Raw genomic sequence first — 27245 nt, forward strand, 5'->3', positions numbered from 1 at the left:
GGTCCCAACTCCTTAAGATGGCATAGGACGTACATCATTTGCTAAGAAAAACAAGAATAGATTGATTACCTGAGAGGGCTTTCTGGTAGTGCTTCCCCATGGCCACAAAATTCCGCAGACTTGGGTTGAACTGGTCTAGGATGACCTGTAGAAGGGACAGAGGGTGTGAGGAGGGAGATAAAAAGGAATAGAATGGATTAACTTTAAGACCAATGGTTTAGGAGGTTAGTCAAATTAGGACATTTGTGATATGTACATTAACAGTTCAGTTCCACCAAAGTAAATATTCCCTCCGACAGTTTATGGATTAGCTATTCCTCAAGAAAGAATACACCATCCTTCATCTATGACCTCCTTCACATGAGTGGTTACAGTACCATATATGATGAGTTATCAAGAAAAAAATACCCAGCTTCGAGCCCACTTCTCTCCTATTGGAGGTGTGGCCAAGTGGATTGCTTGTTTTACTGGGAACAAGGCGATCTAAAGTCTGATTGCCCCTTTACCATTCGAGATAATTGTGTGATATTGAGCGAATTGTGCTCTCTGCTTTTATCTCACGCATTTGATCAGTGAAACATTTCAAGTTCAGAAAAGGATCAACTCATATCCAAAATGAAGTGCAATACTTAGATTAGAGACTGGTATAGAACAGTGGCCACTGTTAAGCACACACGTAATCAGTGGAAAAGAGAGTAAGCTAGCTTAGTAACCTGTACCGACTGATGTGAGCCTAGTATGTAACCGATTCTGCCATGTTAGTTTAGATATTGTGAAATTCTTATCCGGACGTGTCCCATATCAGTGCCCCATTGTGGTTACTTACTGTTTTACTTTAAGGCTCCAAAACCACCTATTCTCATCCTAGTCCTTCGTTCCCGCCCTTCATTGCCAATGAGGCAAAGCTTCATTGGCTTTGCCTCCCATTGTCTATTGCTCGGAATCTACAGGAAGTGCAGCCGCAGTCCGTGGAGGGAGTTACGGTGGGGCAGGGAGGCCGGGAGGGAGAGGGGCATGGTGGAGGGTGCAAAAAAAGGCACGTTTTGCAAAATGCAAGGGTGCAAACTGCGATGCTGTGTGCGCTACGAATTTCGTTTTATTAATTAAGTTGTGTACTTACCTGCAATTATCCATATGCCAGTTTTTAGCACCCTCCACCTTGCCCCTCCCCCTCCCCACCTCCCTGCCCCACCGTAGCTCCCTCCACGGACCGCGGCTAAGGAAGTGCAGTCGCTCAGGAGATAGTTACGCCTGGGAGGAGAGCGGTGAGGTTTAAAAAACACAGATGGCATTTATGAGCACAGACTTGAGATCTGAATCCGATAAGGATCTACTAGACCGGCTACTGACAGCAGCAGTGACAATGGTCCTAGCCATTTGGAAAGACACAAGCAAAACATCTTACAAAGGCTGGATCAACTGGATCACCCATGTCAGACGAGTGGACAACATTGCATTACAGAACTCTCCCTGGAAACCAGCATCCAGAAGGATGTGGAACTCTCTCCACACGTACCTAGACTCTTCCGAACCTCCATGAAAATAAGACATACCGGCGATACACAACCTGGTACCTCCTATGGTCGCACCACTGAGTCAATTGTACTTAACTGGTTTCAACCAATGTCACCTCCTCTGGGCCGCCACAAGGGGGGAGGCCTACCAACACCAGTCTGCATGTGTGCCAACATCTCCACAGAATGTCAGATGTAATTGATAAATATAACTTTCCTTGCCTGTCTCCTACCTCCTCTTTCCCCCTTCTTCTGCCTTTTTCTGCCTGCCTGACTTTCTTTCTTTTTCTTTAATTATTGGTGTGTGGGTTAGCTAAACAAACGTGACACAATGTCTCAGGACACTGATGTATAAACTGCGCCTGGAACAACCTATGCTAACCCTGTAACAGAATTGCTAATGTGTTCTTGTATAAAAAATAAATAAAACATGTTGACATTTTTTTTAAAATACAGACTGGGGAAGGTGAATTGTCTATTTCTTGGGTGAAAGTTCACTTCATCTTTTAATACTGACAAGAAATCTGTGGGGTAACAATATTTGAGCCCTCCCCCCCTGCAAAGTACACAAAGGGGGACCCACACGCTCAGGACCCAATCCGAAGCTCTTAGGCTACAGGCCTGCCAGTGCCAGAGAGGGCCTCCAGAGCTCGGGCCCCCAGCACCGCAGGGGCTGCGGGGGCTTTTGTTATGCCACTGCAAGAAATACACAGGAGGTTGCACTAACAACGGAGGCCTTATGGCTATATTGTTAATTTGCTAATACCAGTGGACGTCTTCAGGACTGGTGACTGTCTGCATATATAAAGAAAGGCAAGATTTAGGAAGATGTGAAGCAGCACAACATAGCAAGACAACTTGCTCCAATGCATCACATGGCAAGAGCAGGAATGCACCATATCTACTAAGTTATGAAATATTCCTGCTCTCTCCCTGTGCCGGCGCACACAGTGCAGCCGAGCGTCAATGCAGGCACTGTTGTACCATGGTGAAAGGGTGCCTGCGTTTTAGGTAAGGTTGTTTTGGTGCAGGAAGGAAAACCTTCCTGCACAAAAACAGTTCTGTTAGGTGTTTTTCTCTAGGCATGCTGCAAAATGCAGTACACATAGAAAGTGGAAAAACTAGGAGAAATAAAGTTAGTTCTCGTTTTTGCGCCTCCCCTGGGAAGGCGTACACTTTTGACGCATTCCCAGGTTTTGACTAAAACTGTAAATCTGGGAATGTGCCAAAATCCATGGGTGGACCACCGATAGAATGCCTTCTCAGGGCGGTGCATTGCATTATTCCAGATTTACAATGCCACGTGCGTGGCATAGTAAATCTCACTTAAGGCTTGCGATGCCCCTTTCGTAAATCTGGCCCCATGTCAATATGTCATAAATCGTGGGGCCTATCTGTACCTAAGTAGATGGCTTTCTGTGTTCATGAGTGAGGGTGTGGACTTTCATAGTGCTACTTACATCAGTTAGTGACCTACTCAGTATTCTAGCAGCCCCAATGGGCAGTTCTCGAATACAACTCATAATAGAGGTTAAAAATGGTTTCTAATTTTATTGCAAACACATTCAAAGGGGCTCATTAGGATGGAGGATTTTCCGCATCCTCCGGGCCGGCGGAAGCCACCGCTGGCCCGGAGGATGCGGAAAATCCTCTGCGGACCCACCAAAGACCCACCGCCACATTAGGATTGCTGGTGGGTCCTGGTTTCAGTCCACCGCTTTTCCGCCGCGGTTGACTTACAACCGCGGCGGAAAAGCTGTAACATGGCTGGCGGTGTCTATCAGACACCGCCAGCCATATTAGGATAGTGTAAAAGAGATGCTTTTCCACGGCGGCTTTTCCGCCGTGGAAAAGCATACGGACTTTGACTTCGGGGGCCCGTTGTGGGCCCCCTGGGTGAAAGGGGGGTGGGGGGTGCACATGGGGGGTACCCATGGTACCCCCCTGCATTTGTATGCAGAAATCGGCAGGCAACGCGCGGTGCCTGCCGCTTTCTGCATACAAATGCAATATATGCATTTTTAACATTGCGGCGGGTGCAGCTTGAAGCTGCACCCGCCGCAATGTTAAAGATAGAGGATGTGACCGCCAGCCTGGCGGTCACATCCTAATCTTCACGAAGGGAACGCCGCTGCCCATGCGGACGTTCCCTCCTACTCTGGGGTCGCAGGCGGACTCAAGTCCGTCCGCGATCCTAATGAGCCCCAAAGTGGGCAATCAAATGCAGGCGACAATTGGGAGGGGAGGGTATACAACAGTGAATTAAAAACAGCCAAAAAAACGGCATGACGGAAAGATGGTATTTTACGCCACCGCAGTGTCTCGAATCCCACTCCTTCTGTGTACTAACTATAGGCCGTCACGTCACATGTCTCTCCTGTTAGGACGCCATTAATATGTGCAGAACGGAACCACACTGTGTCCCGCACACCAGGCGTCGTGGAAGATGGTCGTGTTCCTCTGATTCTGTGCACTGAGGTGATTTTAGAAAAAAAGTAATTTACACAGTGCCTCCCACCACAAAATTGGAGGTAATGCCTGATTCTTTTGAATGTTGGCCAAACAAAAACTTTAAAAAAACAAGTATGTCTGGCTCAAAGTGGCAAACCGTGAACGATCACTTGGCCTTGTAATTGGGATCCGTACAGGGCTGTGTGCTCCTACGCCCTTTGCCAGTAGCCCAGCCTATTTAACCAAATTTAGATTAGGACTGCAATGCTGGGCTACGTTTGGTTGGGAACATATGATATATTACTTCCATTTTCCTTGGGAAAAAACCTCAAGGACAAGCCTGGAGCACTTTACTCCCAGAAAAAGGTCCAAAATTACGGGTTCATGTGTGTAAATTAGTGCCGTAGCACCAAATTCCACATTTTATGTATAGCATATTCGTAGGGATTTATATATCAACTCATGATCCCCTGGTGATGCAGCATCCCAGTATTATTGGTGCTGCCAGTATTGGTAATACCCGATGCATTATTACAGCATGCAGTATTACCAAGGGACCAAGACCACTCATAATGAGGGCCTTTAGCTTATTCCCTTGAATACCGAAAAAATTATCAGCAGGCGTGACTTTGCTTACTTAGGATTTACTCTTGAAATTCAAGAAGTAAGCCACTTGTCCTGGATGAACTACTTGTGTCTACGGTTTTGTCTTAAATGTTCTTTGAAACACTCATTGATCTTTTGTATATACTTGTTACAATCATTGGTCCTTTTTAGCATCACAGAAAGGAAAGGACCTCCTAAAGTTTGGAAGAAGAAAGTAACAGTTTCTGAAAAGCGACCAAAGTTGAAAGAGGGAGGTCACCTGTGTGACGTCTGCTCATTCACTCAATCCTGAAGGTCATGTAATATCACAAGCTTGGCTGGATCTCAATGTATCTTTGGTTTAGCAGAAAGAAACGCTCTTCAGCATATTTTCAAACTTTTTCTAAAATGGGCTTAAAAAGTTTAAACGTTGTCTTTAAAAGGAAATCCAGATCCATAAAATGTAGATTTTTATAAAAGGAAATCCAGATTCATACAATGTAGATTCGTAAAAATGAAAGTGATTAGGTGGAAAATAATCTGCCTAATTCGTGGACTTTTTCCTGTTTGAGTAAATGAAGAAAACGGGCCAAAACAGGAGAAAAGGGATTATGGAATTTGGTGACCTGGCAAAAATGTTATGAACTCTCATAGTTGGAACTTTGTAGAATTCACATGTCATGCAGATAATTATTTTCCCACTTTTATAGCACTCACAAATATGTTCGGAAATTAGTATTTGCAGGGTCGGAACAAGCCTATTTTTGCACAGCTAGAGACAGGCTTGTGCAGTGAGATTTTATCTCAGGAGCCAGAACCTATTCTGCGCATTTGTATTAATAAATAAATATTCAGCACGACTGCTGGTGCACAAATATTTTTTCTTAAATTAGAGTTATCACGATGAAGAGGAAGTGTTTTTCCCACAGGAAAAATATTTTCCACGTGGAAAAATAAAGGGGAAACATAATGTAAATGCATTGATATACCAACCCTAAACAGATACATTTTCCGTGGTGGAATATGAATGAATGAATACAAACTTGGTATAGCGCATGGCTACCCGGAGGCATCCCAGCACTTTAAGACCCAGAGCAGGACACCACAGCTCAGCGGAACAGGAAAGTCTTCAATCGTTTCCTAAAAGCAAGATGGTTGGATTCAAGCCAAATGTTCTCAGGGAGTAGGTTCCAACATTTGGCTGCGTGAAAAGAAAACCGTCGGCTACCTATTCGTGACCTCTTAACCCTCGGGACAGTCAGAAGGTTGAGGTGGTTAGATCTAAGGACTCTGGAAGATTGGTGATGGCAAAACAGAGAGTGCAGGCTAACCGGGACATTGTTAGTTGTTGGCTTATGAGCCATACACATAGCTTTGAACCGGTATCCTTTCCTGCACCGGCAGCCAATGCAGAGAGCGCACAGAACTTTCGCAGAGCAGTGTCTCGGTACCTCGAGTAGCAGACGAGCTGCACAATTCTGAACCGACTGAAGTATTTTAATAGTGCCAACGGGTGCCCCGAGATAAACCGCATTAGCGTAGTCCAGTCGGGAAAGAATATTCACTTGGATAACATTGATGTTTCTCAGGTTTACTGCTAGAAATGTACAACATGTCTTAAGGAGTACTTGCACTGAAATGGAGAAGTGACTAATTTACAACACTAAAGTACACAAAAGTATGATGCATGATACCCTTTTTGGTTCTTTCACCGCAGCTGGCTTTTTAAAATGTTTCAGTTAAGAGTTTGCATTATATCTATTCTAGTACTACGTAGACGCTGATATACATGCTTTGACAACGCAAATAGGCCGGGATTTAATCTGTTAACTAGACATGAACAAATTCTATTTTAATACCTCTGCACCTTAAACCGAGAGCTATTCACTTTGCCAATGATTGGTTTGTTTTCTAGAACTACTTCTAACTTCCTTCTGCCTCACCGTCCTTTGCACAGTTTTGTAAGAGAAAAGCTATTTTGAGCTCCCGGTAAAGTAGGCCTTTTTGTGTGATTTCAACACTGCCAACAGAAAATAATATCACCACATTCTATAGACAATAGTCAAACTAAAGACAGAAATTATCTGTCTGCTAAAATGTCTGTGATGCACTCTTTTGAAGGGATAGGAAACTAAGGGATTTTCCATACTTATCCGAAATCCATGATGAATACATCCAGAATCAAATTTCATGAATCAGAATTGGGATTGATCAAATATGAAGAATAACAGGTCTTTGCGGGAAAATTGTTATGAATAACTAGTGTTGTATATGTGATTTGAACCACCCGTCTTCTCCTAGACTGTCTTCTTTTTTTAGAAGAGAGGGAAAGAAAACCTTCATGCTATTTTCAGGAAATATCGAGTTACAAATGGATTTGAAGCACTACTCACTTTTTCTAAAATGAAATACTTAAGACATTGGCATAGCTTTGGAAAGATATATTAAGCTAATTCAGAAAATAACTGTTATTGCTTAATGTCTGAGTTTGTCTAGTTAACCACATTTGAACACATATTGAGTGCTGCATGTATTTATTTGCCTTTGTTTTAAGATATAAGTAGCTACGCGGTTAATTTTGGAGGAGTGCAAACAATTTGGCTTATTGTAATGTCTGTCTCTATGGTAATATACTATTGAAAAACTGTTTTTATATTATGTGTAATATTTATTGTTTTACATTTCTAAAAGATGATATCTTGGAAATAAAAATGTAATATTATTTTTAAAAAATCAACAATGTCAAGGTTGGAGGAGGAGCTTCGCGCGCAACCGAGATGGCCGCGTGAGCACAGGGCTCCGGAGACCTTCACCACCTCCCGCATCTATCCTGAACATTATCCTGATTATGACGACGGATTATTGAAGACGCAACCCAGCTGATGTAATAGCTGCTTTCAGAAATCGATTTGGACTCCGGAAACCTTAACTACGGCACTTCGAACTTTCGTGGCCTGCTCCATGACACTGCCTGGGGCTCGAGTCAATGTGGTGCCCAGGTAGTAATTGAACAACAACGGCCTACGGGGCCCTGTTCACAACCCCGGAGTTAACTTTCGGTTTCGTTTTTGACTCCTCGGCCTTCTCCTGCCTCGAGACCGCTCTGACAACCCGGGATGCAATCTGACCCCGCAACTCCACTGTTTGATTGCCATCGAGTGTCTCTGGCCCTGTGACATCGGGCTGGAACTTGTTTCTGTGATTCTGGTGGGTGAATCGAGAGGAGTCATTTTCACCAGGTCTCGAGGGCCCCTCAGGGGCGCAACACCCAATATAGCGGGCAAACCCGAAAGCGAGAAACGGAAGACCAAGACCGTTCACCGGGGAGGCGCTATCCAATCGAATATCATGAATCGTTACACTCATCCCAAGGGATCCCCGGTGTTACGAGTAGGTCCCTGAGAGATGCGGGAGACGACACAACGGCGGTGGACGACTTGACCCTGCATGATGTCATGGGCGCCATTGCTAGTATGAAGACCTCTATCGTCCAACAATATGAGGCCCTGGCCTTAAAGCTTGACACTGTGGCAATCGATGTCAACTTGATCAGGGCGGATTATCAAGGACTAACGAAAAAGTTAAATCCTTAGATTTGAAGACCTCCAGCCTTACAACTGATGTGTCCGATTTACAGACGGAGGTTTGCAAACTGCGATCCTCTAATGATCTCTTTTCTCGCCGGCTGGAGGATTTTGAAGGTCGGGCTTGACGCAACAACGTACGTATTATTGGGGTCCCTGAAAAACCGGAAGACCCAGCCGTAGATCTCCTTGTCGAGGACCTTATCCTAAACCATCTTGCCCCCAAAGGACTGAGCCACTTCTTTGCGGTGGAACGCGCACACAGAGTGCCGGGCGGGAAGCGAAAGCTGGGCGCCCCTCCGCGTCCCATCATCGCCAGAATTTTTAACTTTAAAGATAGAGACGCTATCCTACAGGCGTCGCGGGTGGGCGGCCCTACGAAGTTCGAAAATTCTACGGTGAGCTTCAACCCAGATTTCACCCAGTTAGTTCAGAAACAAAGGATGGGGTTTCAGGGGGTGAAGCGACGATTGAGAGACATGGGTATGAAGTATGCGATGCTCTTTCCATCTAGGCTGCCTGTAGAACGCGAAGATCGGACGTTTTTCTTTGACCGCCCTGAGAATGTGAGTGACTGGCTCGATACGTTGCCCATGCAGCGGGATCGCCCTGAACATTCAGAAGGAGCTGTAGGCGGCCCGGTGGAACAGGAGTGAGCAGCGGTTTCGGATTTCTGGACATTGTACACAACTGGCAGCTGTGGTTTGATGACTTTTATAATTGCACTATTTGTGTTGGAATACCCAGAGGTGGCGGGGGGGGGGGGGGGTGAGACTCTCTCCTCCTCCGGGTTTCTTTTTGTAGACTAGTTTAATGTTAGGGCGACAGGCACACTGCAAGTTGGGGTGGCTTTTGAGTCTAACGCAGGGGTGCAGGGTGGGGGGGTATGTTTTGGGTAATTGTTGGGGGGGTTTGTATGTGTTTCACTTTGTTTCAAGGCAACGCATTGTTTAACTTCTAGACCTGGGTGTTGTGCTCGCTATGGGGCGGATTCTGCATTTATTTCCTGGAGGGGTAGGGGGCTGAGGTTATTGAGCTGGAATGTTAACGGGTTGGGGTACAGGATAAAACGTGGTGTTGTGCTGAAGCTACTGAGGCGCCTCTCCCCGGATGTAGTGTTAATGCAAGAGACGCATCTGATCGGAAATACATGCCACGCCATGAATAGGCGAGGCTATCGTCTCCTGGCACATTCTGGATTTACTACTGGCTCTAGGGGGGTGGGTATCCTAGTCAGGAGTTCCCTCCCCCTGGAGGTCGACAATATAATCCTTGATGACAGGGGGCGCTACGCTGCTCTCACTGGGAGATGGGAGGGTAAGACTGTCTCTCTGCTTTCCGTTTATGTTCCCCCTGGCCTGCAGACTGCGACCTTCGCTGATTTGGGGAGAGTAGTTCTGGGGCTTCCGGAAGGCATTCTGGTGATGGGTGGAGACTTCAATTCTGTCGTTTCCGGTAGAGAGGACCGCCACCCCCCCAGAGAACTCATGAGATCGCAGTCTTGGTTGGGTGGTTTCTTGGAAACGCTGGGACTGGTAGATTGTTGGAGGCTACTGCATCCGGGACAGTTGCAATATACCTTCCACTCTGGTGCTCACGGTAGTCTCTCTAGACTCGATTATGTCCTGATGCCGGCAGCGCAGGCCTCTTCAATCAGGGAAGTCAGACATCTGGCTAGGGGTATCTCAGATCACTCCCCATTGTGGCTTATGATGGATACGACGATGGGAGCCGAGGGTCATGTGGCCCCGATTAATCCTTGGTATCTCCGTGACCTCAAAACCCGGGCGGAGTTGACCAGGTCTCTGGATCATTATTTTGCCGAGAATGTGGGGTCTGTGTCCTCTTCTGTTTCGCTGTGGGAGGCTTTCAAGACGGTTATCCATGGCCAGGCGCTGTCGTTGATATCTGGCGCCAAGAAAAACAAAAACGAGGCTGTAATCCGCCTTGAGACCGAAATAGCTGAGTTGGAAAGGGATTTGGAATTGGGTATCACTCACGACAAGATTCATCTCCTCAGTCTCAAACAACTTGACTATAGGGCATTGGTAACAGATGCTGCTAAGGTCACGAGTAGAGAGCAGCAAGGACGTTTATATGATGTGGGAGATAAGGCGGGGAAATTGATTGCTTGGTTAGATAGAAAGGTGAGGGCGAGTCGTGTGGTCCCTGTGGTTGAGAGAGTGGATGGAGGGCGAGTGCCTGATCCTGCCGAGATTGTGGAGTGTTTTGTGGAATATTTCCAAAAAGTGTATTCCCCAGTATCCGACAGACCAGAGGAAGACTCACATCTGCAGTTACGAGACTTGCATTGCCTCGCCTGTCGGATTTAGATAGGGAACTGATGGACGCAGCACTTTCCGCTGATGAGGTGGCAACTGCTAACCGCTCCGTACGCTCGGGAAAAGCTATGGGCCCTAATGGTCTCCCCATCGAGCTCTACAAGCTGCGTCCTGACAAAATGGCACCGTATCTGCGTTCTATGTTCCTGGAGTCGCGAGACGTTGGCTCCCTCCCTCGTGATCACCGCCTTGTGACCATTGTGGTGATTCACAAGGAGGGGAAGCCGCGTTATCGCTGCGCATCTTATAGGCCTATTTAGCTTCTGAATGCGGAGCCCAAGATCCTCGCGAAATTGCTTGCAAACCATTTGATAAAGGTGATTAGCGACCTGATCCATCCGGATCAGTCAGGTTTTATTCCACATCGTAATACAGCATTGAACTTGCGGCGCTTGCATGGCGTTCTTGCGAGAGTAGCGTCACTGCGTGAGCCGGCCCTTGGCTTCCTTAGACGCTACGATGGCCTTTGATACGTTGGAATGGCCGTATCTCTGGTCTGCTATTGCAAAGTTCGGTTTTGGTCCTGGTTTCATCGGCTGGGTGAAACTTTTGTACGAGGAACCGTTGGCTCAGATTGTGGTGAATGGTCGGGTTTCAAAGTCTTTTCTTCTTGGAAGGGGCACGCGGCAGGGGTGTCCGCTGTCCCCACTTCTTTTTGCCCTCGCCTTGGAACCCCTGGCTGCTTGGCTGTGGTGGGAGCCATCAATGAGGTGTATTCGGTGGACCCCGGATTTTGAGGACCGAGTGTCACTCTATGCGGATGATATCTTGTTGTATCTTACGTCGCCTCGAAAGTCGCTGATCGTATTGTTTGATGAATTGAACTCGTTCGGGAGAAACTCCAGTCTTGTGATCAACTGGTCCAAGTCCTGTATCTATGTACTCTCTGGTGACTCTCCTTCTTTGCCGCGCGGTTGTCCCATACAAGTGGCGCAGACGGGATTTAAATATCTGGGGGTCTTTGTCACCTTGGACCCCGTGATCCGTTATGATCGTAATCTGCTTCTCCCGCTCCAACGATTAAAATCCGATGTTGTGGCCTGGCGCAGACTGCCATTGTCCCCCCTCGGACGCGCAGCTCTTTACAAAATGATACCTTTGCCGCGGTTTTTATACGCGCTGCAGAACACACTTGGTGTCATTCCGGCGAGCTATTTTCGGGAGGTCGAGAGTTTGCAGAGACAATTGATATGGGGCGGACGTTCTCGTATCACCCTCGCCAAGCTGACGCTTCCCTGGTATGTTGGTGGTATTGCACTTCCGGATATAAGGCGATACTATTGGGCTTCTCAATTGTGCGCGATTAACCATGGAATGTACGGTCCTGCGTCAAATCCTGCGTTTGAAATGGATAAATGGATGTTGCCGGGTGGCGATTATAACAGGGCGCTTTACACCAAATCTGCTGGGAAGAAACTTTCGGGACCCACTAAGATAGCGGTGCGGTTGTGGCAATGTGCTAATGCGGCAATGGGATGGAGGGATCGACTGACTCGAGCGACTCCGCTCTATGCATCTGAAAGATTGGGCAGCCTGTCGAAGACGAAAGGTTTCGAGAAGTGGGATATAATTGGTATCTGCAGGGTGAGTGATATCTGGGCCAAAGACAAGGTTAAGACTTTTGAGGAGTTGAAAGTAGAGTATGAGTTGAGTGACAAGGAATTCTTCCGTTATGCGCAGATTCGACACGGGCTGAGTTCGGTCCTTCCTGCAGGTATTGTTATCCCGGAATCATCCCAGCTTGAAGATCGAGTGCTTGATGGTTACGTTCCCGACAGCACTATTTCATTGATATGCAAGAAATTGATTAATGATCGAGTTGATCTGTTGGTCCAACTTAGAGAGGTTTGGACAAGGGATGGTCTGGAGTTGGATGACGAGGACTGGCAGTCGGCGATATCCTCACCGAAGGAGGTCGCAATTCCGGCTCGTCTCCGGCTCGTACAACTTAAGATCCTGCACCGGATTTATGTGACCGGTCCTCGCCTGATTTGTATGGGATATTCTGTGGATGGGTTGTGTAGGCGTGGATGCGGTTTAACTGGTACTTTTCTCCACATAATTTGGGAATGTCCGGAAGTGGTACGGTTCTGGAGTCGAGTGCATGATGTGATGGAGGAGGTCACGGGCATCGTGCTGTTGCCTGAAACAAGGCGTTGCTTACTGAATGCTTGGGAGCCGACTGATTATGATGTGGCGCAGACTCAGTGGGGGACCCTCGGGAATATGGTTGCCAAGAGAGATATCGCGCAGTTGTGGGGCTCCCAGAGAACGCCAACGGTCCTGGCATGGCAGGAGAATATGGACTGGTGTATGTTTAGAGAAAAGACGGTGTATGTGGCGCGCGGCAGACCTAAAAAGTGGGGTAAGATCTGGGGCCAATGGAACTCCTACCGGGGTGATACATGTACACTTCCCCTTGCGGATGCTCCGGATGCTCCATCTTCCCCCTGACCTGATGTTCCTAACGATGTTTTAGCTTTAATGTTTTATGATTCTGAATTTCCCCCCTGCTCCGCCTCCCCCCTACATTGATGATCCATATCAAATTGTAACGCACTTTTTCCCTCGCTGAGCGCTTCCCCATCTGTACTGACTTTTATTGCCTTGTTTGTTTTATGTTTATTTGAAAATAAAAAGAAATATAAAAAAATATATTAAAAAAAAACAATGTCAAGGTTTGGATTTTTTCACTTTTGAAGTATTCTTTTTTCACTTTTGAAGTATTCTTTTTCTAGATGATATGACTTACATGGTGCAACATATTTCATTATTCTAATCAAACTACTACTCAGAGACAAAGACTGCCTCACTTAATAGTCCTGATGAGCAGCTTGGTAAAGGCTATCACAGACAAGTTCATGTCTACTGATTCACATGTTTTCAGACCTTCATCATACAACCCTTTATTTGGTCACTTACCGGATATTTCTTTTGCGCTGTGACTAAAGATAGAAGAAACACAAAGGATTCATTCTACCTACATTACAAGAGCTCAGAAATGTTTTAACAAGACACATGTGTTTTTACTGAATCACTAAATACACTTAATGATGTAAAGTGAAAAACTGCCTCCTATTGGTTCTCCAAAGGAAGATTTTAAAATATTCAGACATTTGGAACATTGATTCAATTGTTGGTTGTTGTGGCGAGATGCACAATATCTTTCCAAATAAAATCTGTGACCTTCATGGTTTTTCTGAGGCCAAATTAGGCAGATTCTAATCTACATAATAGCTGCTGATAAACTGCTAACATTGTGATGCTCAATAGAGCTGGGATTTCATTTCACCTATGTTACCAAATAAGAGTTGGCATATCTATTGAAATCTATAAAACCTCCCAAGTATATAAGATATTATACCATAATCTTCAATTTAATCATTAGTTCATGTGAAGACTGTCCTGTTGGGAGGATCAAATAAACAGCTGTATAAGAATCAAATAAAGTAATGGTCCGATTTTCCCATCCCGACTACCAAGGCAGATGTTGCAACTTTCTAGAACTGTGAATAACAAATGCAAGTGTTTGCAACATTGGATCATGGAAGTGAAAGCTGGGGTGTTATGACTATATCTAAAGTTGCAATTGCTGATAGCAAGTTTATAGGAACAGATGTGGATAGGAAATGAACTACAAACCTATTGAGACACAGTTAGATTTGTATTTAGCTTTGCAATTGATTAGGTAGAATGCCTCAGCCTAAAATTGCGTGATTCTCACATCTTAAATCTAATTGGACTAGCCCATCTGAGCTACCAAAGATATTGGCAACCCAGCTTTCTCCAGTATATTGGATTTGGGCAACAGATAGAAGGTTATCTTTCAATAAATGCTAAAATATAAAAAAAAAACTGGTGTGAAGCACAGGCTGTTCACTTCCTTAATATGAAGTTGTCAACTTGTCTTACGGGTAGCGTTCAGGATGAGATAGGTCACCATTTCCTGTTACAATGTCCACTGTATGGATGACTGACAAAACACCAGCTATCATCCTTCAGTTCTAATTATGAGGTCTGGGAAAATATTGACACACAAGCAATTTTTTAATCTTTGGATGTATGTCAGTGGGAGAGCAGTATCCACGTCTATTGGAATCTTGTAATGGTCATTTTAAAACCCATTTATTTTCCTTCTATTTGATATCTTGCAGCAGAAAGTGATGGCTATCTCAGTATTAATCATGGTTTCATCTTATTATGTCTGGCTTTTGAGACCACAGCTGGCAAGCAAACCAATTGAAAACAATATATATATATATAGTGTGCTTTGGGTCAGGCCCTTTCTGCGGTTGGCTTTCTTCGACCAGCCTCGGTAAGCCATTGGCTGGAAACTTTGTAAATCTCATCTTGGCTCATCCCAGTTCAGTATTCATCTCTTGCCTATTAGGATTTAGCATTCTCCATTCACTCCTGTCCGTGCACTGTACTACGAGAGACTACTTTTTAAGTCTAGCCCTCTTTCCTCTGCTCTTGCTGGCTGCCTCTCAAGTATCTCGTACTAATGGGCTAATACTGGAGATGTTAGCACTGGGAGGCAATGTGGTCAAGTGGCTAGAGCTGCAGACTTTGGAACCTGGGGACCTAGGTACTAACCCTTGCTTCAGTGCTTGAGTTAACATCATTTTTTTCTGGGCAGATCACTTCATCTCTATGTGTCTAAAAATGTGATCTGTAATGTGTGAAATGTATTTCCGTAGTCCTCACTAGATGTACTTGGTCTTGTCGATTTTCTACCGACCCCCTACATAATGCTGTGCACTCTGTTGCTTCTAAGCTTAGTATTGGATAGATACCAATACATTATAAGTTAAACCCCAACTAGTTTCGCCAGTGCTTGTTTCACTTACAATTGTAATTGCATTTATATAGCGCTTACTACCCTCGACGAGGTGTCAAAGTGCTTTTTCGGCGAATAGTGTGCTACTCTGGAACCCATGAAGGATTAGTGTTGAATTAGTATAGTAGATATGTTAGTCAGTTATTGACAAGGTGAGCCTTTTTTGATACTCAAATCAGATGCTTTTGGGAGACACATCGATCTCAGCACCAAATGCCTACGTTACTGGTCTACACTACTGCCTATATGAAAATCAAGCGATTGTGTGCAATGACACATACTGTAGTTCGTACAGAAATGTACGACCCTGAAATAAGATGTTTCCTTAATTTTAAATCAGTGGGATTGCCAATTCAAATTGTGGGATTATTTCCCATAATGCTTAAAAACACACCTTGTGAGTTCTGTAACAGCCAGGCACAGTGCATTAATTATGCATTATTTATTTGTCCTGCACTTGTTCAGTCTAGGAGATGATATTTGAGACTAGTGTTCATGCTTTGTCGCATTAATTATTTTAAAGGCTGCTACTGAGTTTCTTTTTGACCCGGATACTGATAGTGTTAGTATGTACATTTTTTTAAATCATTTTTATTAATATGAACGCTATGGAAAACCAAATATGTTTGTTTAATGTGTAGAATGTACTTTGTATAGCTCTGTGCACCTGTAGATCAATAAATAACAATGGTTAATTAAGCCAACACCCGATAGCCCATCAAATATTCAACTAATGGCAACTCTATAATATTAGGTTGCTTCTAATTTTTTTTTACAATACTGCCTCAATGCCAGTCCGTATTTACTGTAAGCACCATCTATGGGCTATTGGAAACACAGAACGTTTAGAGTAACATGGTAAATGGTTGTGATTAACTGAATTGGTTTGATCGCATTCACGAGTATACTTACATCTTTCTTGAGCATTTGAGTAACCCTGGAGTGAGATAAGATTTGGCATTAGACTTACTCCTGCTACAGGCAAATTACCTTTGTGATTAAGGCATGTTGACAATCCTGCATAACATGTGTATAATAAAATGTTATGTTACTTTGATATGATTTTGTAAACAGCAACTGTCACCCGCAGGTGTTCTGGTGCTGAATAGTGTTGGGTGGAATTTACAGAGTTTTACTCCGCAGAATTCTGTGGAGTTACATAAACACTCTGCGAGATTTCGCAAAATTCCATGAGCGGCAGAATTTCGGCCCATTGCGCTGCTTGCGCTGATTTTTAGCGGTGGGAACTTGCACAAGGACGGCACCACGACCTGCGCCAGAGCGTGCAGGTTCTTTCCGCAGCTCGAGTAGATTTTTTAGTTGAGCGGCAGCTTTCTCAACATGATCCGTGGTGACCTACTGCAACTACCCACTTTGAGAAATCACGCCGGGACTCGTCCAAGTGCTAAATGATTCTCACTCGACAACTTAACATTGCCAAGAAGTGTGGAGCGGGAAAAACTCCACAAACTCTGCCAGCAGAGCGGAGATTACCATCCACCACTAGTGCTTAACAGAACAGAAACCATATGGATTAGAAGCTGGAATTAAAAACAAATATGTCTTCAGTTGCTTTCTAAAAGGTAAATGGTTGCGGCAACACTGAAAATGTATTGAAAGATTGTTCTGGAGTTTAGGGACCGTCTCAAAGAAACTGCCAAGATGGGCCTCATGAAATCTGGGAAACTAAATGTTGTACCTAAGCAAAGGACAGTTAACATATCTGTAACCCATACTAAGATCTGATAAGTCCAGCTTATCTAGCCCCATTACTAGGAGAGCATATGGTGGAAGTGGTTAAATCTGGAGGTAGCTATGCCATGTATAATCCTATCTATCCCATCCTAGATAGGCCAATGGAAACTCCTCTAAAACAAATGGTTTGCCTTTCTAACCAATAGAGGGAATGGATCCTCCTAGCAGTAACTCAGGCATGTGTGCAAATAGTCTTGCCTTACTGGAACACCAACTTGTAACCATCCGTAATAACTGAGTCAAATGGCAACTATTGTAATTGTTTGTTAGTACAGTGCAGTATAGGAATTGACTCAATATGTAGCGATGGCTCAAATACAAGTGACATGGCCCATCACCAAAACACCAACACACTTCAGGTGCTGCCAGTGAGAGGCCAGATTAAGGTCAAACCTCTTACTTTTACACATAAAACAACTTATGTAAATACCAAGAGCTACATTAATGACACCCTAACACAATATGTGTCACCTTACTTGTTCAGATCATCTAACAAAATGTTCCCAGTGTACCCATGGGGGAGGATACTATTTTCTTACCCAGTATTAAAAAATTCTATGAAATAGAATAGGTATTGCAAGAACAGTGCTAGACTGGTGCAGATCTTATCTAACAGAATGCAAAACTTTAAAATTGGAAAACCTTTCTATACTCATGTCAAAGTCCTCTGCGGAGTACCTCAGGGCTCCTTTCTCGCTGCCCTGCTCTTCTATCTTTATGTGGAGTCACTAGGTGATGGGCTAACAAAACATGGAATCTATTTTCTTCAATATGATGATGATACTCAACTTTATATCACAAATGAATCCTGCTACAGCCTTAACATCCTTACCTCCTTTCTTGCAATATACAGAACTGCATTTTACATAAAAACGAAATTAAAACCCTCAAAGACTGAATTTCTCCTTCTCTCCTCAAACAAAGAATAGGAACTTCCAACTAAATGGTCAAACCAATACAAAGACATAGGCCTCAGAGCGGTCCTCCTGTCGGCAGCCCATATGGTCATCAAATCACCTCTCCTCACTAGGGTGGCTTCCCATGGACCAGCGCTCAGCTTTTAAGATTGAATGCCCCAAATACAGGCAATTCATTTGAACAAACCTGAATACGTATCTCAAAAAAAATCACCTCTCTGGTTAAAAAAAAGAACTGGGAGAAGCCAAGCTCTCATCACGTTGAACATGCCCACTCCCCCCCATTCCCCCCCCCGGATTGAAGAAGTCTTCCACTATGAAACATCATACTCTACACCAACACACATCTGAAAGGCCACACCAAATCATTCTTTCAAAGCAGTGACGTAATACAGGCCCCCGCAGCCCCTGCACTGCCGGATGGCCCCCAACCTCCAGTGTTCCGCACAGCACAGTACCCTGACCTGAGAGCTCCTGATTAAGACCAGAAGGGGGACCCTCCATGTACCTTGGAGGGGCGGGGGCTCAAATTTCATTACACCACTGTTTTAATGGGACTTCCAACAGTATTTCCTAAAAGACCTTTTGCAATCTACTTATTGTAAATTGTCTTCTGAAACCCTGCCCCACAAAGAAAACACCTTTTCTTTGAAGCCCTAGATTTCATGTTTTCTGGCATGTTCTTTGCTTATTTCACTGTTGTTCTATGTCTTGTCACTGTAAAGCACTCTTTAGCTCTGTGTCCAGATTCTTGAGATGCTCTATCAACAACTTGAATAAATATACATATATTAAGCAGTGGCTGGCTTCACTGTGTAGTTATAGTTAGGTAAGTATTTCCATAGGAAGAGTGTTTTTGTTTTGCTTATAACTTTAACACCATTTGATGAATCTTCAGAAAACTTTCCCAAAAATGTTCATCCACCTCAGCTCCTTCCTGGAAAGCTTCAGGGGGCCAAGAAAGGGGGAGAGTTCCAAAACATGATTTTCCTATGCAATTTTCTGTAAGAATTTTGGAAAGCTATACAGAAAAAAATGGGTGGACAGAATTACACCAGATTTGGTAGAGAGCTATAACCTTACTAAATAATACAGGGTTTTGGTTTTGTGATTTGGTGTAAAATTTGTTTTGCCATTTTTTAATTTAAGCTCCAGAAGCTTTATATTATAGTGATATCTGGATGGATGGTCCTGCAGGGGTTCTGTAATACTCCCATGGTACTGCACATTTTAAAAATAAAGTATTCTGATTAAATAAAGTATTCTGATTAGCCAGGAGGGTAGCAAGCAGGCTGTCACCAACATCATCAGTGATGCCATAATTTATGTCATTTAGCATGTCATGAGTGATGTATTATGTGAGGTGATAAGCATTGCATGGCAGAGGCACAAGTTATAGTTAGCTCAGAAAAATATGACTGGTGAATTTAAGTATTGTTTTCTTTTGTTTAACGATAGTTTTTATATCATTACAAGGCCTAACTATAATGTCAAGTCAAGTCATAAAATTTGTATAGCGCACTACATACCCAGAGGGTTTCAAGGCGCTTAGGAAGGGGAGGAGGATTGTAGATGTATATGCAGTTGCCAGTAGGTAGTTATAGTTAGGACCATGTTTCCATAGGAAAAGCGTTCTTTTGACTTGCCTATATCACTGGCATCGTTTGAGGCCCACGTGGCCGTCCCCTGCAACCTCATTGACCAACACTTCCCCTTGGCACTTGAAAATATGTATGCACCTCCCCGGGGCAAAGTCGGCAAAAGAATGCAGGGGACCTGAGTGTCCCCCTCCCTGCAGCCCTGAAAACCACCACCCCCAGGGCAATTTATTGGAAAATAAGGGGGACTGTGTGGCCCCCCACAGCTCCAGGGATGGTTACCATCCCAGACTTAAACATAGGTGGTCTGTTGTGGACATCCAGCCCCAGGGACCAGTGCCTCACCGGGGCTAAATACTGCAATGGAGGGGGGTTGTGCGGCCCCCTCACGGAGCCATGGATGGCCCTGGGGACTGCCACCCCCTAGGCCCTGCTACCTCCAGAAGTGCCCATCCTCGAAGGAAGCTGTTTGCTTTGGCTTGGAGGAAGCTGAAAGCAAAAGCAAGCATAACTACGCTTTCTGCAAGCGTGAGCTGTCAAACAGCTCCTGCTTGCAGAAAGCAGAGTTTTCATCTATTTCCTTACACACAAATATGCGTGCAGTGAAATAGATCAAAATATTGCTCCCACAAGCATGCAGCTGCTATTTAACACACTTACCAGCTGGCAGCAGTATTGCCAGCTCCCACAGGAGGCGGGGAGCCGACTGGGGCTGTGGGGACATTGAGGATGCCCCCTACAGTCTCATTGCATCCTTGGTGTCCTGGGGGCACCCAGGAGAAATAGCTGGGCCTCAGGGGATGGTGTTCCAGGTGACAAAATCGGCCCAGTGAGTGGGGCCGCGTGGCTGCCCACCCCTCCCCATTGAGTTATGGCCAGCCTCCAGAGACTGGGGTCCCCGGGGCCTATATGGAGCCAGGGAGGGGGGCTGCACTGCCACTTTCCCACTTGATGAATGTATTTGGTCCCAGGGAGGTTGTGGTCTCTGGCGCCCAGGGGGTCCACACAGCCCCCTCAAAATTGTGTTTAATAAAAGCCCCAGGTAGGTGGTGGTCACCGGGGGGGGGGGTCAAGCGGCCTCCCTGCATTCACATATATGCCGTGGGGGGGGGTGGTATTCTCCGGGGCATACAAATGCCCATGGTGGGGACCCCATGTGGCCCCCTCCTTTAATTAGAAAATAAATGGGCATTACCCTGAGACCTGGTCCATCTGGGGGCTTTTTCCTAAACAAGCACGGGAGCCCTCCCTTGTTTTTTACTTCTTCATTTTTGCCATGACACTCATGCACCCACTCACAGACCCACTGAAACACTCATGTACTCACTCACGGACCCACTCAGAGACTCACAGATACACTCAGAGACTTACGCACCCACTGCCAGACCAACTTAGAGGCTCACACACTCACAGACCCAGTGAGACAATTATGCAGCCATTCCCAGGCCCACTCACGCACCCACTCACACACATTGAGACACTCACACACCCACTGAGACACTCATGCACTAAGTCACACACTCTAAACAGTTACAGGTTACTCATCCATAGAGCCACTCACACTTCCACTCACTCATACGGCCACTCACATACCTACTAACTCACTCATACAACCACGTATGCACCCACCCACTCACCAGTAGAGCCACTCACACATCGCGTCATACAGACACTTAATCACCGACTCATACACCCTTACAGCCACTCACAAACCCACTCAATCACCCACACAGAAACTCACACAGTCACTCATTCACTCACACAGGTACTCAGACACCCACATACTCATCCATAGAGCCTATCACACTGCCATTCATTCACCAATACAGCTACTCACACATCCACTCACTTACCCATACAGCCACTGACACAACCACTCACCTATACAACCACCCATACACCCACTCACACACCCACAAAACCTATTAACACATCCATGCAACCACTCACACGTCCACTCACTCATACAGCTACTCACATATTCCCTAACACATCCATGCAGCCACTCAGACGCCCATACAGCCACTCAGACATCCACTAACACTGATACAGACAGTCACACAGCCACTCAGTTGAGATATGTTAGAACTAGTGTGACTAATTAATAGTAAAACAAATAGTAATTTAACTTATGCTGTAGCTTAGTATATATCTTTAAGTCTCAGAAATGTTTAGGAACAACACTCACGGGATGATGTCAACAATTATGTCATCAGTGATGTCATTTGAGATGTCCTCAGTGATGTAAGATGTGAGGGCATAAGCAGTGCATTGCGGGGGTAAAAGTTATAGTTAATTCAGGTAACTATAATTGCTGATTTTCACTGGTTTGGTATGAGTGAAATATGAGCCAAAGTATAATGTCCCTGTAACCTTTGTTTTTTTGTATTTTAAGTTAATTCCTAAGGTTTTTTAAATTCTGTTTCCTAACTATAACGCCCCTGAACCTTTGTTTTGTTTAAGTGAATATATGATATATATATATATATATGTATATATATACATACAGCTCCGATTCCTCGTAATTTATCAGGAAAGCAGCACTCGTAAACAAACTGATGCTCGCACTCGTATTTTATTCAAACAGAGTAAACAGACGCGTTTCGGCTTCAAGCATATATATATATATGCAGAACACCGCTTCACACGGAATACTCTCCATGCTACATCGAACACTAATTAATAAGTGACACATACGGACCCAGCACGACTACTTATCAAACTTACAGCGCTGCCTAGTTATCACAGATGACAGGCCAGTCTACATCTTGTGTCTACCTTTGGACTTACGTTAATTAGGACGTTATCTCCATGGAATACTAATATATGGTTTGAGAAAAAGGTTAGGTTGGATTATTGGCCTCCTCTAAATAGCACGGCTGTGCTGTTTTATTGACTACACAGAGAGACATAAAGCCCTGATGAAGTCGATACATTTGATGAAACACGTGTTGGCTACTGGGAAGAGCATAGTATTTTGAACAAGCCATAACAACCATAATAAATGACTTGTGGAGTTCAAGATTGGGACCACAAATTTTCGTGTGGAGTTGAAAATACTCAAGAGTTCATTATTGATGAATATAGTATTGTGAAAACAGCTATATATAACTTGTAAACAGTGTGTGCCATTTGGATTTATATGATATATCTTTATATATATATATATATATATACGAACACGAGTTGCCTCCAAAGAGATTGCCACACACGGTAAGTTTAGAGTCCTTTTATTCAGGGAAGCACAACAGCATTGCAACCAGCGTCTTCAAAGCACTAATATCGAAGCCAAACGCGTTTCGGGCGTACCATCGCCCTTGATCACTGGCAAGAAGAGAGAGCAGTTGAGGCAAATCACGCGCACATTATATCTCCCGCCCCAGTGGGCGTGTGCGCAGGTGTATCCTGGTACTTGTGGTTTGCCCAAGTCAATGCACGCCCCAGTGGGTTCCGCTCTCCCTTCCAAATCAAAATCATAACCACAGTGGGCATGCTAAGAGCAGTCTGTGTTGCATGCCGTGTTCATACAGCTCCTCTGATCGGCTTACCGTTCTCACAGCGCCCTTGATTATCGACGTTGCAGACCCACTCTCTCCAGCAGTGGGGCTCTCTCGCGGCCCGGCCAGCCGCTAAACATACGAACACGAGTTGCCTCCAAAGAGATTGCCACACACGGTAAGTTTAGAGTCCTTTTATTCAGGGAAGCACAACAGCATTGCAACCAGCGTCTTCAAAGCACTAATATCGAAGCCAAACGCGTTTCGGGCGTACCATCGCCCTTGATCACTGGCAAGAAGAGAGAGCAGTTGAGGCAAATCACGCGCACATTATATCTCCCGCCCCAGTGGGCGTGTGCGCAGGTGTATCCTAGTACTTGTGGTTTGCCCAAGTCAATGCACGCCCCAGTGGGCTCCGCTCTCCCTTCCAAATCAAAATCAAAACCACAGTGGGCATGCTAAGAGCAGTCTGTGTTGCATGCCGTGTCCATACAGCTCCTCTGATCGGCTTACCGTTCTCACAGCGCCCTTGATTATCGACGTTGCAGACCCGCTCTCTCCAGCAGTGGGGCTCTCTCGCGGCCCGGCCAGCCGCTAAACATACGAACACGAGTTGCCTCCAAAGAGATTGCCACACACGGTAAGTTTAGAGTCCTTTTATTCAGGGAAGCACAACAGCATTGCAACCAGCGTCTTCAAAGCACTAATATCGAAGCCAAACGCGTTTCGGGCGTACCATCGCCCTTGATCACTGGCATGAAGAGAGAGCAGTTGAGGCAAATCACGCGCACATTATATCTCCCGCCCCAGTGGGCGTGTGCGCAGGTGTATCCTGGTACTTGTGGTTTGCCCAAGTCAATGCACGCCCCAGTGGGCTCCGCTCTCCCTTCCAAATCAAAATCAAAACCACAGTGGGCATGCTAAGAGCAGTCTGTGTTGCATGCCGTGTCCATACAGCTCCTCTGATCGGCTTACCGTTCTCACAGCGCCCTTGATTATCGACGTTGCAGACCCGCTCTCTCCAGCAGTGGGGCTCTCTCGCGGCCCGGCCAGCCGCTAAACATACGAACACAAGTTGCCTCCAAAGATCTTGATCACTTGCGTGCATTGACTTGGGCAAACCACAAGTACCAGGATACACCTGCGCACACGCCCACTGGGGCAGGAGATATAATGTGCGCGTGATTTGCCTCAACTGCTCTCTCTTCTTGCCAGTGATCAAGGGCGATGGTACGCCCGAAACGCGTTTGGCTTCGATATTAGTGCTTTGAAGACGCTGGTTGCAATGCTGTTGTGCTTCCCTGAATAAAAGGACTCTAAACTTACCGTGTGTGGCAATCTCTTTGGAGGCAACTCGTGTTCGTATATATATATATGCATATATATATATATATATATATATATATATATATATATATATATATATATATATAAATAAATATATATATATATGTGTGTATATATATATATATAGAGAGAGAGAGAGGGAGAGAGATAATAAAATACATGTTTTAAGTGGCTACCGCTGTTATGTTGAAGCACATTTTGATACTTTTCCTATGCCTTTGGATATAATGTCAGCATTGTGAACAAAAGGGTGTGAGCTGGGAGGTGATGCCATCTCCCTATTAGCCCCTCACTTTCTACTAGCAACACCCAAAATGACCCCCACTCTCTGTGGACACATCATAAACATAGGTGACTGTTCAATCCTCAGATGATCCGCATCTCACCAAGGAAGCCCCTCCATTGTCTATGGGCCCTCTAATGATATGTTAATCTCCCCTCTCATGGCTCGTCTGTAACTTTCTACTGCATTTAGCACTATTTCTTAGCGCAAAATGCATCCTGGAGTCCATTTTAGACGCCAGGGTGCATTTCGCTCTAAGCAAATAGAGCTAAATGCTGAAAGTTCGTTGGAGGAAAATACTACCCCAAGAGCACATTTAGCGCTATATCTTACAACAAAATACATTCCCACACCCATTTTGGGTACGAGGGAGCATTTTTCGCTAAGTAAATAGCACTAAATGCTGGGAGTAAATTGGGGGGAAATCCTACCTCAAGAACACATTTAATGAGTGCAAGGATGTGATCTCACGGCTAAACTGATGACTTTGGAGGTAGGGAAACCAAGGTTCGAGCCTCGGGTGGACTTCACATCCTGTGATTCTGGGCAAATCACTTAATCTCCCCGCGCCTACCAAAAAAATGAATGTGTCCTTGTGTAACGTGACTAATGCTCATGTAAAGCGCTACAATGCCTTCGGGTCGAGATTGCGCTATATAAAATCTGCAAAAAAAGTGTCTCCTCACACCCACTATTTGTGTTCTGTTGCATTTAGCGCTATTTCTTGGCACTCAATGCATTCTTACCATACATAAACAACAGGGGTATACCCAAATTGCACTTTAATGCCTGGGTATGGGACGTAGTTTTATACAATGGAAAAATGGTATAAAGGAAACAATGCTAGGCACTTTTATGAGTAGAGCACATTTGATTTAATTACCCTCTCAGCAATAATTATTATTCATAACGTATATATCAAAATCAGTTTATAACACACACAGGCAATAGCGCGTATTCAAGGAGAAACAAATGCCATATATCACAATATATATTACATTACAAAGAAATACACGATGGATAGGTGGAAATAAAGACTTGAAGTGGGTGTGCCCACCGATTGATAGGGAGGTATTGCACTCGGGGCGCTGATATATTTTTTTCAGCGGGAGAGATTTTGCTCCTTTGATCTTTCAGAATATTATTGTATAACCCCTTTCCTGAAGAGGCCTAAGAAGAAAAGGCTGAAACGTGGTCACGTCGACACTTTTAAGGAGGAGTCATGTTGGATTGATAGTGATCATTGGAACTGTGTTGTGTTACACCAGAGCTAGGCCAACTAGCATATAAGCCTTTTAGTGTTTTACTTTTGACTACCTCTAAGTGGTTCGCCTAGAAATAGAGGGGGGACACTAGTGTGAATAATTTCTTTAGGGTTATTGTTATTTGTTTCATGTTTGCTTTTCATTGTAATGTAATATATATTGTGATATATGTCATTTGTTTCTCCTTGAATAGGTGCCATTGCCTGTGTGTGTTATAAACTGATTTTGATATATTGGTTATGAATAATAATTATTGCTGAGAGGGTAATTAAATGTGCTCTACTCATAAAAGGGCCTAGTATTGTTTCCTTTATACCATTTTTCCATTGTATAAAACTCAATGCATTCTAGCACCCATTTTGCATGTGAGGAGGCGTTTTTGCCCTAAGAAATAGCTCTACACGCAGAATTACTCTTCTCATGTAATTAAGTGTAAGCTTGTGGAATTCTCATGTAATTGCACGTGATTACGCTACACTGAATTAAAGAGTTACACCCTCCCCTAATGTTCTTGTCCCAGTCTTCTGTGAGTTGATAAAAATCCCTTGGTTTTCTGGCAACATTCTTTCATTTTTAGGTCTTGCCTGCGACAGGCCATGCACTCGAGCTTACGAGACATGTTGTATACAACAAGGGGCTTGCTTCCTGCCATTGCCTAACATTTGTTGGCTTCATCATCACTCTTATTTGTTGCCTTCTAATTGGCTAGTGCATGCTGGCTTCGCTTCTTTCGACTGGAGCATGGACCAAATACTGTTTGCTTCAGCTTGAATGCTGTCCTCCTGCTGATTGCACTGTGATTGAGGCACTATTTTTTAGGTTTCGCCTACATGCACTTGCAATGTGCTTGAGAAATCTATTGTTTTAATATAAACCTAAAATGGACATACATACCACCTCCTCTCTTTCCTGGCTTCACATTGGTTCCTGTGCGTGCCACTTACCTTTCCTCCATTTCTATTGGCTGTAGCACATTTTCCTGCACTTACTAGTAGTTGTTCCTCATCTGCTTCTCTTATCAGTTTCCCACCACCGAAATACTGTTAACATCCACTTTGGTGGAACTATATTTTCATAAAGTTTTGCCTTTTACTACTGAAGCATATTTATATACCAATTTGTCACCAGGCAAGATTAAGTGATCTGCATAGAATCCCAGGATGTTGCGCGGCGCCTCCGAGACTCGAACCGGAATCCCCAGCTCTCAAGTCAGCAGCTCTGGCTGCTGCACCACATCCTCTCCACTCCCATGTTATCTCTCAGAAAG

General features: G+C 44.6%; 1 protein-coding gene across 2 annotated transcripts in view; it reads right to left on the reverse strand.

The window, feature by feature from the left end:
* Positions 1-27245, reverse strand: part of LOC144770456 (BAR/IMD domain-containing adapter protein 2-like) — a 368945-nt gene that overhangs the window by 330264 nt on the left and 11436 nt on the right. For both annotated transcript variants that reach the window (XM_078654979.1, XM_078654981.1), the window contains exon 2: positions 70-145. In XM_078654979.1, coding sequence (XP_078511105.1) covers positions 70-145 — 76 coding nt within the window. The remainder of the gene's footprint in view (positions 1-69; positions 146-27245) is intronic.

Source organism: Lissotriton helveticus, chromosome 7, assembly GCF_964261635.1.
Source record: "Lissotriton helveticus chromosome 7, aLisHel1.1, whole genome shotgun sequence".
NCBI lineage: Eukaryota > Metazoa > Chordata > Amphibia > Caudata > Salamandridae > Lissotriton > Lissotriton helveticus.